General features: G+C 45.0%; 1 protein-coding gene and 1 long non-coding RNA gene across 3 annotated transcripts in view; one reads left to right on the top strand and one right to left on the bottom strand.

The window, feature by feature from the left end:
* Positions 1–323, bottom strand: part of LOC135069858 (uncharacterized) — a 95,716-nt gene extending 95,393 nt beyond the window's left edge. Inside the window, exon 1 of the long non-coding RNA XR_010256044.1 lies at positions 105–323. This is a non-coding gene — a long non-coding RNA (uncharacterized LOC135069858). The remainder of the gene's footprint in view (positions 1–104) is intronic.
* Positions 201–16,296, top strand: part of ZDHHC8 (zinc finger DHHC-type palmitoyltransferase 8) — a 138,292-nt gene continuing 122,196 nt past the window's right edge. Inside the window, exon 1 of one of the 2 annotated variants that reach the window (XM_063964715.1) lies at positions 201–269. Coding sequence is in view for 1 of the 2 variants with exons in the window: in XM_063964714.1 (XP_063820784.1) it covers positions 432–535 (104 nt within the window). In the remaining variant the exon portion in view is untranslated. Of the gene's footprint in view, positions 536–16,296 lie in introns of both variants that reach the window. The other variant, XM_063964714.1, reaches the window with a different exon arrangement.

Below are 16,296 nucleotides of genomic sequence, written 5' to 3'. Positions count from 1 at the left end.
TTAAAATGCTGTTAATATCAGTGATCCAGCTTTATTTTATGCTTAAAAATAAGGTTTTCTGAATAAGAATCTGCAGCACGAATAAGAGGTGAATAAGGAACTACCTGCATAAGGAGCTGCAGCCACTTCAGGAGACCTGTGTGTGGAATGATATGACAGACTCTGAGTATAACAGTAACCATCCTGCAGCTCTACCCTTAAGCCGGCTGCTCCCCACTCAGTCACAGAGGGCTGGGCTCAGAGTGGGGTGGGATTTCCTGTGCGAGCAGGTCAGCTGTTCTCTCCATGTCTGTCTCTGTTTCTCCCCCCTCCCCATTCACTCTCTCTCTCTCTGTCTCTCCCTCTCCCTCCGTGGATCGTGCGGTCAGTGCCCCTCTCTCCCCCCTGGTGCCTCTCTCTTGGGATCTGACTAGTGATGTGTAACCTACAGAATGCCCAGCAGCACTGGAAAAAGGTTTAAACCTACAAAATACATCCCTGTCTCCACTGCAGCTGCCTTATTAGTGGGATCCACCACTTTGTTTTTTGTTTTCACGTAAGTACAATCTATTTAATTCCGTTTCACGTTCATTGGGGTGATGACCTGATTGGTGGCTCCTTCCCTGGGAAAGGTATGCTCGCAGCTGCGGGTGGGGCGCTGCATTTGGAATAGTGGCTGGCTATATATAATGTGGCAATAGCAGAGAATGTAGGGCCATAGGCCTTGATTTAGGATGTCTGTTCTGCCAGTGTAGCTGTTGTGTGGCTATTACTGCTGAGTGCATTGTGTAACTACTGATTCTCCTATTGTGTCACAGAATACTGTATTAGGCCATAGATTACCTTCATTAGGCTAAATGCATATACAATGTCAAGAAGTATCTGTAGGTGTTATCCTGAAGGAACAAAAGACCCTTATTATAGCACTTCAAGGCCCTGTGTACAGGGGGGAGGGTTTACAGAGGGCTGCTTAAGGATTATTGAAGCCTTATATCTGTGCTTGCATTGCTTATTACTGTGTCATATTCTTTATGCAATTGTATTGTTTTGTTGCTGCTTGTATAATGGTTATTCTGAATATGTTCCTCATATAAGTCCTCTGGGATGTATACATTGACTTAAATGTAGTTTCTGGCCACCCCTGATTTGTCATGGTTATGAGCAAGCAAAGTATACTGCTAAGAAGTTAGAGCGAGGCTATTTGCTGGGAAGAGGGAGAGATGTACGGTAGTATTCACATACACTTTCAGTATAACGCACAACTGTATGGCATATATTCATTACTGTACACCATCACGTAGTAAATATTACTGTGTCCAACGCTATGGTTTAATAACACTTGCTCTCTTCCTAATTCCTATGTTCTGTAAAAAAAAAAAAAAAAAAAAAAAATATATACACACACACACACACACACACACACACACACACACACACACACACACACACACATATATAATGGAGTGCTGTGTAACTTTTTCCTATCCAGCTCACCTGTATTCGTACCTACTAATATTCCTGTATTCGTACCTACTCTCTCTCTATTCCCTGGATCCCTCTATATTCTGTAAACAAGTATATTAGTATTGTCATGCTGTATGTCCTTAGCATAGCACAAAACTTCTTGGGATACTTTTCTTTGTACGTTTTAAGTTCTTATATAAACTAGTATAAAGAAAACCGTAATAATATTGACAGGAAGGTTTTCAACCACAAATGTTACTTGCATTTGTTTTGTGTATTTGGTCATTGTAAAGTGCTGTCAAAATATTAAATACGTGTAAGCACTAATGTAGTCTAGTATTTTTATAAGCCACATTATTATGTGTTTTGCTCTATAATAAAATGTGTCACATTAGATGGTGTTTACATTCAGTCTGGCTTCTGTGTCACACACGACATCTTCAAGCTTGTGACATCTTCAAGCTAGAGAACTGTTGGTGTATTTGTTAACTTGACGCTGATCTTAATGTATTGGGTTAATAATCTATTGTAATCGCAGATGTGTTTTGAAGATTATCTTTAAAGAATTTGCTGGAATAGGGCCAAAAAGTTATCGGCTAGCTATGTTCAATAGGTACATTTTGGGAGAGGTAGACCTACACCTTAAAGACAAAAGTGGTGAGATACTGACCTACAAAGTTACCAATGCTGGTCGCACAAACGTGGTTTCTGAATAGATAAAATTAAGTATGTGATCTTTGACCCTAACTAATCCCATTTTGTAACATTGTGTACATATCTGACCATTCAGAAACCAAAGTTATGCACAAATCAGCGTTAGTTTGATTACATGCTCAGTTACTTTGTTTATGTGTTATACTCTGTCATCTCATTATGGGGTGTATTCATTTATAGTCGGAACTGCCGCCTTGTGGGAAAGACGGCAGTTTCCGACTTTTTTAGGTCGAATCGTGATTCAACCTATTCAATGGGGCTGCTGTTTATCTGACAGGTCGGCAATTCCGACTTGTCGGAAAACACGTGGATCGGCAGATTAGCCACGGATCCACGTGTTTTGTCGGATTTAGCGGCCAAATCCGATAGGTTTCAGCCCCGTTTCCGACAATGTCAATCCGACTTTAAAATAAGTCGGATTGGCATTGTCGGTAACGGACAAAACTAGTCGGATTTGGCCGCTAATTGAATAGTGAACTGTCGGATCCGACAGCAATTGAATACACCTGTATGAAGGTGATCGGTAGAATTTTATAACCCAGATGACTTGGCTTACGTTCTATTCTTTCCAGTAGTACAGATGTATTCACCGTTATCTTGAGTAGTTTTCTGTGCCTAGTCACAACATGATTTATTAGCATAAACCCTTCAGCTATTGTTCTCAACTGCAATACAATACAGAGAACAATACAGCAGGGGATTAAGTCTGACTGGCCAGTCACAGTTAATCCTATTAACCGTCAAGATAAATGTGGATACATCTGTACGTCTATCTGTAACCATAGTGCCAGATTCAGAGGTGCACACAGTTGTATATGCAGAACTTGCTAGCGTCTCTGTTTTGTGCACTGCAAGAGTGTTACATACACAAGTGGGAACATCGGGCACATATCAGACGCACCTTTGGCCCTCTGAGCACTCCTGGAGTGTCACATACTTAATCAGGAACATCGGGAACATGTCAGCCGGACCTTTGGACCTCTGAGCACTGCTGGAGTATCGCATACATAAGCGGGAACATCGGGCAGACCATTGGACCTCAGAGCAACCCTATGATCCTCAGACAGAGCAACTCTCCTAAGATGGTGGTGCCTCTCCAACTGGGAATGAATTCACAGTGACTGACTATGGCAACAGCCAGAAAAATTATCCTGACATGCCTGCATTTTTCTAGCCACCTCACTGATACCACCCCAAATGCTCCTTTTGCGACTAAACCCTCTGTGTGCCCACAATCGCTAATCATTCGCTGCAAGCGTGTAGTGCGGATTTGACAAATGACAAGTGGCAAATAATCGCACCACTGCATTCAGCATCGACATTGCTGCTGCCACTGACATGTAAGAAGTGCATATGTGTGTGTGTGGTGCTCGGGCTCGATCCGATCCAAGAAGCCTGGGCCCAGGTAATTAGTACACGCTCCCCCACCACCACCACTTTCTTGGTGCTCCTTCCAGTCAGCTGATAATTGGCTACTGTGTATGCGGAAATGGTAGACGATAAACAGCTTCAAATACTCCTGCTATGGTTCGGTTTGGAGGTCGGGTAAGCGTGTGCTGCACATGCTATCTTGTTCCCGACCTCCTGATGCTGTTTAAGAAATCACAATAAAGTACACACTGAGCAATAAATTGCTCAGTGTGCGCAGGTACACAACAATACAATAATCGCTCCATTGGATCAGAGAGTTTTTCCGGATCTACACACCAGATACTGTGTTCCCAGCTTTACAAATCTATTAATGAGGGGTGTACAGAATCTATAGGTATGTGGCTAGATCTAGATGGGCTACAGATATCTCAGCAGCCCTTCCCACTCTGTGTTTCCAGCTGTCACATTTGACTGTGCATCATTGTGTACTTACTGTATTTAGCGAGTTGTCTTTCTAGTATTGACTAATTGCTTAGAGCAGAGGTTCTCAAACTCGGTCCTCAGGACCCCACACAGTGCATGTTTTGCAGGTAACCCAGCATGTGCACAGGTGTATTAATTACTCACTGACACATTTTAAAAGGTCCACAGGTGGAGCTAATTATTTCACTTGTGATTCTGTGAGGAGACCTACAAAACATGCACTGTGTGGGGTCCTGAGGACCGAGTTTGAGAACCTCTGGCTTAGAGCAATAAGTGAATCAGATATGATGCATTCGGAATGCAAAGCCGTTTGACAGGTTTGGAAATTTTTCAATTGTTTTAATTTAATGAGATGATCTAATACTAAAAATTTTTGACAAGCAATATTTTTTTTAAGGTCAATTATATTGCATTGTCGGATCTGAAAAATGGTTGGGAAAACAAAGAGCGTCATGGTAATTAATATTTTTATCTTAATTTACCAATAAATAAACAACAAGCATTTATTTTGTTTAGATTTTACCTGCATCTTCTATGAGCCATTACGACTGCACTGAGGAATTTCCCCAGAGCACTTCCAAGGGGTTCAGTAGGAATGACCAGCAGCCGGGATGCTGGCCATCAGTATGCCGACAGCGGCATCCCAGCCACCAGTATACCGGCAGCGGGGTGAGTGCAAGAAAGACCCTTGCGGGCTCGCTGTGCTTGTCACACTGTAGGCATGGTTGCTCGCTGCGCTCACCACAGGTATTATCCTCCCTCTATGGGTGTCGTGGACACCCATAGAGGGAGAATCACCTACATCGCTGGTATTCCTGCACCAGCGTTTCATCACTAGTCGGGATTCCGGTGTCGGCATTGTTACTTCCGGGATCTGGACTAGTGGCATGTTAATCGCTTCCCTTTCCAAGCTACTATACTTAATAATCAGTACTGAGAATGCCGCCCAATAATAAGTGCAGTAGTAGTAATGCAAAATAATGACATCTGTATTAGTAGCTGTGTCCATTTAGAGGCCACACCAGTAGTAGTCCATCAGTGTCAATATACATTACTCATGCTGCAACTGTGTCAGCTCCTCCATTCTCCACTTTAGGTGTACTTACTGACGGTTAATAATAGCATTGTTTACACTCTAGTCATTTGTCGCGTTGATTTGCTAATTAGGAGCTGGCAGTGCTTAGCCCTACATCGTCATAAGGACAGGAGAATAAGCCGTGACATTATGGGCCCATGCCGCCACCTGAAATTTCGCTGAGGTTGACAGGAGGAGAGCAGATGAGCTGGAGGTGGTTCGGCAAGTTGGACCCCAGTCATCTGGCTCGAGGATTCCTAGAAACCTGTTGTGGTATAACAATATGCTACATGCTGTTTGTCTGTTCATATTATTCTGTGCAAGTCCCCACACCCCATTATTCTCAGTATTATATTTATTTTAACAATAGCATGGTTAATTTGTAACAATGGGTCATAAGACTTATTCACCAGCATGATTTAAATCCTAGATGAAAAAGGTTAAGAGTCCCTGATCTAGATTAATAGGTGGGATGTTGCCCATAGCAACCAATCAGATTCCAGCTATTATCTTCTAGAACATGGGTTTTCAACCTATGGCCCTCCAGCTGCTGTGGAACTACACATCCCAGCATGCCCTGCCTCAGTTTTTGCCTTAATAGCAAAACTGTGGCAGGGCATGCTGGGATGTGTAATTCCACAGCAGCTGGAGGGCAGCAGGTTGAAGACCCATGTTCTAGAAGGTGCTAGATAAATGAGAAGTAGAATCTGATTGGTTGCTATGGGCAACATCCCATCTTAAATAGAACTCCCATCTTAGTAAATTTACCCCAGAGAATTCACAGAGGTAATTCAAGGCAGTTTTCCCTTTATATGCTTTAAATATGCATGTGTTGCCAATATCCAGCAAGCCCATCATTTTGTGATTTTTCAGCTATATTATTAGTTTGTATATAGTTCTGTGAAAGACTGAAAATCAAGGCTTCATCTTTAACTGGTATACACATTGCAATTATATCATAACAATCTGGACTTTACAAGGTTAGGTTTCTGGCCCTTATTGAAGACTTGATTCGGTTTTCTGAACTCTGAAACTATACAGCCGCTAATTTAATCTTGGCAGATATGACTGCTATATGAAGTACAGTACTGGAGTAGAGAAAATCTTGAGGGGAAAAAAGATTATTTAAGGTAAAAGTGTCTGAAAAATAAATGAACTACAACCTTATGTTTTGTGTCTCTTGGTTACCTTCCACGCTTTTATACATATGTATCGTACAGTACCGGTCAACAGTTTTAGAACACGTCCATTTTTCAGTTTTGTTTTTTTAAATTTGCGCAGATTAATGTTTTACTCACTTTGATGCATGGAACAAATAAATAATCTGAGACAAATAATTCATAGAATTATTTTGTTTAATTAAAATGAAAAGAAGATTTCTGACTTTGTAAAGTAGCCACCTTTTGCAGTTATAACCGCTGAACACGCTTGTGACATTCTTTCTACAATGAATTTAAAATATTGTCCGAGAAGTTCTACCCAGCAGTGTTGCAGAAGTTCCCACAAATGTGTGGCATTTATAAGTTGATTTGTTCAGTTCATCCCAAACCAATACAATGGGGTTTAATCTTGGAGACTGTGCTGGCCATTCTATGATTTGAAGACTACTTATTTTCTTTAAAGGTAGTTTTGATATAGCCTAGAGCAGGCTTTTTCAACCAGTGTGCCATGGCTAGTTGCAAGGTGTGCCGCGGAGTCAGAGCCGCTTCCTGCACCTTCAGGGCGACCTGTTGGCCCAGGCTCTACTTAGAGGATCAATAGTGCCCCGGTCGTGACCTCTGCCTTGAAGACGCGTCAGTGTAACATCATAGGTCACAGCCACCACGTCTCACCAGCCAGCCCACCCGCCTGCATACACATCTTCCAGTTCCCACCCGCATACAAAACTTTCCCTGCCCACCACATCCACTCCTGCCCGACCACCCGCTGCTCAGTATTTGCTCACCACTACGAACAACTGAGGGACAGGGAGGACGACAGCCTACAGCAGTGGTGGGCAATTATTTCAGCTGAGGGGCCACTTGACACTTTCCTGTCAGTATTCGAGGGCCGCACACAAAATAGCAGCTCCCCTCCATGCGCCAAAAATATAGGGACGTGGCCAAAAAATCATACAGATTCATATTAGGCTGCACAATAGTCTCCATTATTTAAATTACGCCACACAGTAGCGCCACTTACACACATTACACCAGGTAGAGCCCCTTTTACACATATTATGCCAGGTAGAGCCCATGTCACACATTATGCCAGGTAGAGACCCATTTTACACATTACTCCAGGTAGAGCCCCTATCACACATTACGGCAGGTAGAGCCCCCTTTTACACATTACGGCAGGTAGAGCCCCCTTTTACATTACAGCAGGTATAGCTCCCTTTTACACATTACGAAAGGTAGAGACCCCTTTTACACATTACGGCAGGTAGAGCTCCATTTTACACACTGTAGTGGTGGTGAGGGGTTGGGATAGGCTGCGGGGAGGGGAGGTTAGGGTTGGGCACCGCCCTCGGAGGGCTAGGGTTAGGCTACGGGGGAAGGGGCCTAGGTTTAGGCAGCCATAGGGGGTGGTTAGGGTTAGGCACTAAGGGAGGAGCTTACGGTTAGGTTGCGGGGAGGGGGGGTTGGGGAGAACCCTGTCAGTTTCGAGATATCAAGATCCCAGCGTCGGTATTTTGACCGACGGGATCCCAAGCGGCGGTGAATCATACTGATCCAACACATACACAGAGCTACATATACATAGTTACACAGACACATATGCAGAGTTACAGACATACAGTATACACAGTTACACAGACACATATACAGAGCTACAGACACACACATACAGAGCTACAGACACGTATAGAGTTACACAGAGACATATACAGACACATACACAAAGTTACAGGCACATTATCATATACAGTTGCACAGACATAATATAATTTATGGTCCCTCATACCTTAAATTAAAGACTGTCACTGCATGAAAACATTGACTGCTTTGCATGATAAAGTGCAGGAGCATCAGGGCTGTGCTCCGTGCTGGGTAGCCCCGCCCCCTGCAGGGACACTACTTCCTCCTTCTTCGTTCCGATAATCAGGGATGGCCTATTGAAGGAGGGGGGCCCAGGACACATGCCCCGAAAGACCCCTGCTACTGAGAGCCCACCACTCTCCACACGGCAAAGCAATCACTGCAGTCCTTCCCCCTGTCTCAGAGGCGGAGCTTGTCCTGGCTGGCTGGGAGGGTGAAGGAGAGTAGCAGGGGGAGGAGGAGCTACGCTGACAGGGAGCAGGGGGGAAAGATCACACAGTGCCGGCTGCGGCTAATAGATCCGCGCTGTCACAGGCTTCATCTCGCAGCCGCTGCCGGTGATCTTGGCTGGAAGCTGGCCGGGACAATGACAAGCGGCCCTGTCGGGCCGCTTGTCATTGCACGCAGGTGGGAGGCAGCGGGCCGGGCAGGATTGGTTCGCGGGCCGCATCCGGCCCGCGGGCCGCATTTTGCCCACCCCTATTCTAGAGGGTCGCAGGTTCGGCATTTAGGACTGGGTTCTGATAACCACGGACGCGAGCCTCCGAGGTTGGGGAGCAATCACACAGGGAAGAAACTTCCAAGGTCTCCGGTCAAGCCAGGAGGCTTGTCTTCACATCAACGTACTGGAATTAAGGGCCATGTACAACGGCCTTCGTCAAGCGGAGACTTTGCTTTGCGACCTACCGGTTCTGATTCAGTCAGACAACATCACCGCAGTGGCTCATGTAAACCGGCGGAACAAAGAGCAGAGTGGCAATGGCAGAAGCCACCAGGATTCTTCGCTGGGCGGAAAATCATGTAAGCGCTCTGACAGCAGTCTTCATTCCGGGAGTGGACAACTGGGAAGCAGACTTTCTCAGCAGACACGATATACATCCAGGAGAGTGGGGACTTCATCAGGAAGTCTTCGCAGAGATTGCAAGTCAGTGGGGACTGCCTTAGATAGACATGATGGCGTCACGCTTCAACAAAAAGCTACCGAGGTATTGCGCCAGGTCAAGGGACCCTCAGGCGGTAGCAGTGGACGCCCTGGTGACACCGTGGGTGTTCCAGTCGGTCTATGTGTTTCCTCCTCTTCCTCTCATCTCCAAGATATTGAGAATCATAAGACGAAGAGGAGTACAGACAATTCTCATTGTTCCAGATTGGCCTCGAAGGGCCTGGTATCCGGATCTGCAGGAAATGCTTACAGAAGATCCGTGGCCTCTTCCTCTCAGAGAGGACCTGTTACAACAGGGGCCCTGTCTGTTCCAAGACTTACCGCGGCTGCGTTTGACGGCATGGCGGTTGAACGCCGGATCCTAGCGGAAAAGAGCATTCCGGATGAGGTCATTCCGACTCTGATAAAGGCTAGGAAGGACGTGACGGCATTCACCGTATATGGCGGAAGTATTTATCTTGGTGTGAGTCCAGGAATGCTCCTCCGGAAGAATTCCATCTGGGCCGTTTCCTTCACTTCCTACAGACTGGAGTGAATTTGGGCCTAAAATTAGGCTCCATTGAGGTTCAGATTTTGGCCCTATCCATTTTCTTTCAGAAGGAATTGGCTTCTCTTCCGGAAGTACAGACTTTTGTGAAGGGAGTGCTGCATATCCAGCCTCCCTTTGTACCTCCAGTGGCACCCTGGGACCTTAACGTGGTGTTGCGGTTCCTTAAGTCTCACTGGTTTGAACCTCTTAAAACGGTGGAATTAAAGTATCTCACTTGGAAAGGGGTCATGTTGTTGGCCTTGGCATCGGCAAGGCGAGTGTCGGAATTGGCGGCTTTATCTCACAAAAGCCCCTATCTGGTTTTCCATGTGGATAGAGCGGAGTTGCGGACTCGTCCTCAATTTTTGCCCAAGGTGGTTTCATCTTTTCATATGACCCAACCTATTGTGGTGCCTGTGGCTACGCGGGACTTGGAGGATTCCGAGTCCCTTGATGTGGTCAGGGCATTGAAAATTTATGTGGCCAGAACGGCTCAGGTTAGGAAAACAGAGGCTCGGTTTGTCCTGTATGCAGCCAACAAGGTTGGCGCTCCTGCTTCTAAGCAGACTATTGCTCGCTGGATCTGTAACACAATTCAGCAGGCTCATTCTACGGCTGGTTTGCCGTTACCAAATTCTGTAAAGGCCCATTCCACTAGGAAGGTGGGCTCGTCTTGGGCGGCTGCCCGAGGTGTCTCGGCATTACAGCTTTACCGAGCAGCGACTTGGTCGGGTTCAAACACCTTTGCAAAGTTCTACAAGTTTGATACCTTGGCTGGCTGATGAGGACCTCATGTTTGCTTAATCAGTGCTGCAGAGTCATCCGCACTCTCCCGCCCATTTTGGAGCTTTGGTATAATCCCCATGGTCCTTATGGAATCCCCAGCATCCTCTAGGACGTAAGAGAAAATAAGATTTTAAGCCTACCGGTAAATCTTTTTCTCCTAGTCCGTAGAGGATGCTGGGCGCCCGTCCCAGTGCGGACTACATTCTGCAAGACTTGTATATAGTTTCTGCTTACATAAGGGTTATGTTACAGTTTTGATCAGTCTCGGGTTGATGCTGTTTTGTTTCATACTGTTGACTGGTTCGTATATTCCATGTTATACGGTGTGGATGGTGTGGGCTGGTATGAATCTTGCCCTTAGATTAACGAAAATCCTTTCCTCGTACCGTCCGTCTCCTCTGGGCACAGTTTCTCTAACTGAGGTCTGGAGGAGGGGCATAGAGGGAGGAGCCAGTGCACACCCATACCTAAAGTTCTTTTTTAGTGCCCATGTCTCCTGCGGAGCCCGTCTATTCCCCATAGTCCTTACGGAGTCCCCAGCATCCTCTACGGACTAGGAGAAAAAGTTTTAACGGTAGGTTTTTAATCTTATTTTTTTTTCCATGGAGAACTGATGGTGTGCAATTTTAAAATATTGTTCGGTGTGCCGCGAGTTATAAAAGGTTGAAAATCACTGGCCTAGAGGATGTTTTGGGCCTTAATCTGTAGGATGAACCCTTAACCAACTACACTAGACCAGAGGGTATTGCAAAGTGCTTAAAAATGCTGTGGTAGCCCTTTTGGTTTAGGGTGTAAAGGTAGGTACACAGTAGGAAGACTTGCAAGCAATGCAGTGTCACCAGCAATGGGACTCGGCGTGGACGCCGGGTACAGTACATACACACTTGCTGATGCCAGCAGAGATGACTGACGGTGTGGAGGCCATGCTGCATTCGGCAACATGGCCCTCGCTGGCGATGCCACCGGTGGTCTGACTGAGTATGTCGCTGATGACCTGTGGGAGCAAGCATCGTCAGCGACATAGTGCATACGCACTGGGCGGTATCATGAACTATGTGACTGAATCTGGCACATTGTCCTGATATTGGGGGTCATTCTGAGTTGATTGTAGCGGTGCTAAATTTAGCACAGCTACGATCATGTTCTCAGACATGCCGGGGGATACCCAGCGCAGGGCTAGCCCGCCCCGCATGTCTGTCCGGCCTCAGTCCCCTCCCCCCCCACCCCACCCCCTGCACAAGTACAAAAGCATCGCACAGCGGCAATGCTTTTGCACTTGTTGAGTAACTCCCGGCCAGCGCAGCTCCTGCGGCTGACCCGGGAGTTGCTCGTCGCTGCCCCTGGTCGCAGTGGCTGCATGCGACGCCAGGCAGCTGCTGTGGTCCGCCCCCCGCACGGTCTGGGCACGCCTGCATTGGCCAGACCGCGCCCCCAAAACGGCCCTCCCGCCCAGCCACCACCTCAGAGGCGATCGCTAGGAAACGACGGCCTTATTTGCCCCCCGCCGCCGTGGGGACCCCCCCCCCCCCCCCTCCGTCAGACGGCTCCATAGAAGTGCAGGCAAATATGGGCGAGATCGTCAATATTGGCCTGCATGCACAGCCGACTGGGCACCAGCGATGAACGAGCGCGGGGGCGCGCATCGTTCATCACTGGTGCCTCCACACTCAAAGATATGATGGTATCTCGTTCATATCTTTGAGTGTTATCTGCCAGGGTGTAGGGCCTTAAAGAGTGATAAAGTGGAGATTGATAAACAGTGATAAATGACCAGCCAATCAGCTTCCTAACTGTCATGTTACAGGCATTAATGTTTGTAACATGACAGGAGCTGGTTGGCTGGTCATTTATCACTCTTTATCCATCTCCACTTTATCACTTTTTAAGGCTTAATACATTTGGGCCAGTGCAGCAGATGTATTGAGCTTTGAGAAGGGATAAAGCAGTGATAAGCGCAAGGTGATAACGCACCAGCCAGTCAGTTCCTAACTGTCATTTTTCAAATCCATAATGATTGACTGGTGCGTTATCACCTTGCGCTTATCACTGCTTTATCACTTCTTTATCCCTTGTCCAGGCTTAACACATCTGTTCCTACGGTTGACAAATTAAAGGAGTTGATTGGATCTTTACCTCTCTCCATTTTATCTCTTCAATCCTTTAACTCTCCCCCTTATTTACTTAGAAGTGACATGCTTCCTGGTGTGTTTAAGATTAGCATTGAAAAGAGCAATGTTGTGAATAACAAAACATGGGGTGTTATTAAAAACATTGCCCTTTTCAATTTTGTAAATAAACCCACAAACACAGAGAGACCATAATTTCACTTACTTGCTGAAATACAAAAACCTGCATAATAAACCAAAGATTTAAAATTTTGGGGTCGATTCTATTCGGCAACTAATGAATAGCGCCGGGAATTAGCTCCCGACGCTATTCAATTCAGCAACTAGTTACGTCGGCGATGGCCCGTTCTCGCCGACAAAACAGGTTGAATTGTCGGGAGAACGGGCATTCTCCGACTTAACTCCCCGGCGCGAGGCTGATTCCCGACAGAATCAGCCTCGCGCCGGCCGCGAGGCAGCACTTTTGTCGGGTTTCTCTTCTCATCCCCCGGGGATGAGAGAAGAATTCCCGACAATTGCAGGTAATTAGTTGCTGAATTGAATAGCGTCGGGAGCTAATTCCCGGCGCTATTCATTAGTTGCCGAATAGAATCGACCCCTTTGATTCATTTGTACATAGACTTTCTTCCAGTCTTCATTAGTCCACTGGTGGGTCTTCAAGGGCCAGACAAGCCTCTTTTTTTTTTTTTTTTTTTCTCCCCCCCCCCCCCCCCCCCCAATGTCTGTAGTTATTCCCTTAAATGTACATTATTTTTCAATTCTTGTTAACATAAACTATTTTTAACCTCTAGCAGATTTCCACTTACCTTTTTGTACCATTTCAGTTTACTCATTCGGCTTGAATTTCAATTAAAAACTTGAAAAAATGGGGGTGTTCTATAACTGTAAACTGGTAGTACAGGTTGAGTATCCAAAATGCTTGGGACCAGAAGTATTTTGGATATCGGATTTTTCCGTATTTTGGAATAATTGCATACCATAATGAGATATCATGGCGATGGGACCCAAGTCTAAGCACAGAATGCATTTATGTTTCATATACACCTTATACACACAGCCTGAAGGTAATTTTAGTCAATATTTTTAATAACTTTGTGCATTACACAAAGTTTGTGTACATTCACACAATTCATTTATGTTTCCTATACACCTTATTCACACAGCCTGAAGGACATTTAATACAATATTTTTAATAACTTTGTGTATTAAACAAAGTTTGTGTACATTGAGCCATCAAAAAAAAAAGGTTTCACTATCTCGGTCTTACTCAAAAAATTCCGTATTTCGGAATATTTGGATATGGGATACGCAACATGTGTGTGTGTGTGTGTGTGTGTGTATGTATATATATATATATATATATATATATATCTCTATATATATATATATATATATATATATCTCTATCTCTATATATATATATATCTATATCTATATATATATATATATATATATATATATATATCTCTATCTATCTATCCGGCACTCCACGATTAAAAATATTGCTGCACTGGTGCCTTCACATGTACTGCATGTACAATAAGTTATATTCATCTGGTTTCCAGAGTCTTTTGTTACAACAAGCTGAGTGCCGCACGGTGGTAAATATATATATATATATATATATATATATATATATATATATATATATATATATATATATATATATATTATAATATTCAGATAAAACTTATTTTTATCTATATAAAGTATTAATATCTTGTAATAATGCATATGCTTAATGCATAAAACCTAAGACAGAACAAAATATTTAGTTGTCCTCTGATCATGATGACCATTTAATACAATAGACCAGAAGTTCCCAAACGCGGTCCTCAAGGCACCCCAACGGTCCTGGTTTTAAATGTATCCATGCTTGGCCACAGGTGACTAAATTTAGCACCTTAGTCAATTTAATTTAACCATCTGTGCTGAGCAATGGATATACCTAAAACCTGGACTGTTGTGGTGCCTTGAGGACCGCGTTTAGGAACCTCTGAAATAGACATTTACCCTTCCATTAATTGGCTAATTTACATGGTATCACCTTGAAAAGCAATGTCCATTTATTTTTATTTTTACAAATAATACTTAATTTTGAAGGAAACATTGCAACAGAAGAGAAACTAAACAATGCAATAACTTCATGACATTACTGTGCTATTGCATAACTTGATGGGGTTGGGGCTGTGAGACCGGCGGTGGGTGTCCCGGAGGTCAGCACACCAACCCGGGGATCCCGAATGCAGAATTCTGGGGGGTTGGGGTGAGTGCAACAGAGACCCTTGCGGGCTAGGTGGCACACTGCGATCACCACAGGTTCTATTCCTGTTCTATGGGTGTCGTGGACAATAGCCCCTGTTAGTCGGCATGACGACTGTTGGGCGTTTGATTGCTCCGGATCCCATCGTCAGCACGTTGACCGCCGGGCTCCTGGGCGGCGGCCACATGACCGCGTCCCACTTGAAGGTGGGGCCTATTTAAATCTCTGAAAAAAAGACAAGCGTACAAAGTTAATTTGTTGAAATTAAAATTAGCTTCTGCAGCAGCTTAGTCATTTATAACTGGACTCCTATTACTTGTTATGTAAAGGAGTATAGTCACTAGAACCTGAAATTCTACTTTATACTTCCAGACAGCACCAGCCCATGCTGTAATTTAGATGTTTTGTCCATGAATCCTATCTTAATGTACCTATCCACTAAACAATGGAAGAAAATAGACCCTAATCAATTGTACAAGGGACCTCAAATAAATAATTTGGTTGGGTAGTTAATCAGTGGAAAGACTTTGGAGGCGATTCAGTTCAGCTTGTTGTGCCGGGAATTTTAGGTTGGTGATGTGATTCTTGGTTTAAAATTCATGTTCCCGAAATCTTGTAATTCATTTCCGAACTCCAGGTCAAATTTCACAGCAAAATCACGTTTCCCTTGCACCCCTCCTGCGCATGGGAAAAGGTGGGGGGAAATGTTTTCTAAGTTAAAAATGCCCGGACACAGTAGCTCTGGCACACCAAGGGCCGATTCTAGATCTTGTGGCACCCAGAGCGAACGTTTCCTTTGGAACTCCTCTCCACATTTAAAATGGGGACCATGCGCGCCAAAAATGAAATAGTGTGTCTTCATGGGAAAGGAGCATGGCCACAGAATAGTACCAATTCACATTACACCGCACAGTAGTGTCCGTCAGTCATAATATACCACACCGTAGTATCCCTTATACACATTATGCCATGTTAGAGCCCCTTAGTGTTCATTCTAGCACCCTGAACCTTTCAAATCCTGTGCAGTTCCTCTGTCCTGCCTGGGGTGTTGCTCTCTGCTCTGGAGCTTCTCAGCACACAGGTCTGTATCACAGCACAGAGCAACAGATCAGAGTGTGCAGAGAAGCACCATAGCAGAGAGCGACACCCCAGGCAGGAAAGAGGAACTGCACTGGATTTGAAAGGTTCAGGGTGCTAGAATGAACACTAGCCCCTTACACAAATAGCGTCAGATATAGCCTCTTATACACATTGTGCCAGGTAGAACCTCTTATGCACATTGCACCAGGTAGAGCCTTTTATACACACTGTTCCAGGTAGTCCCTTATACACATTGTGCCAGGTAGATACACGTTGCACCAGGAAGAGCCCCTTATACAAGTTGCGCAAGGAAGAGCCCCTTATACAAGTTGCGCCAGGAAGAGCCTCTCTCACTCTCATATATAAAATCTAGAAAGCGGGAGAGAATGTGTGTGTTTGTGTGCCATCAACACCGCTGCCTGTGTCCATATGACTCACCATCTGGCCTCGACAGTAGGTCCCC

The sequence above is a fragment of the Pseudophryne corroboree genome, chromosome 1 (genome assembly GCF_028390025.1).
Source record: "Pseudophryne corroboree isolate aPseCor3 chromosome 1, aPseCor3.hap2, whole genome shotgun sequence".
Classification (NCBI taxonomy): Eukaryota; Metazoa; Chordata; class Amphibia; order Anura; family Myobatrachidae; genus Pseudophryne; species Pseudophryne corroboree.
The sequence above is the reverse complement of the archived record's forward strand: the minus strand, read 5'-3'. Positions and strand labels throughout refer to the sequence as shown.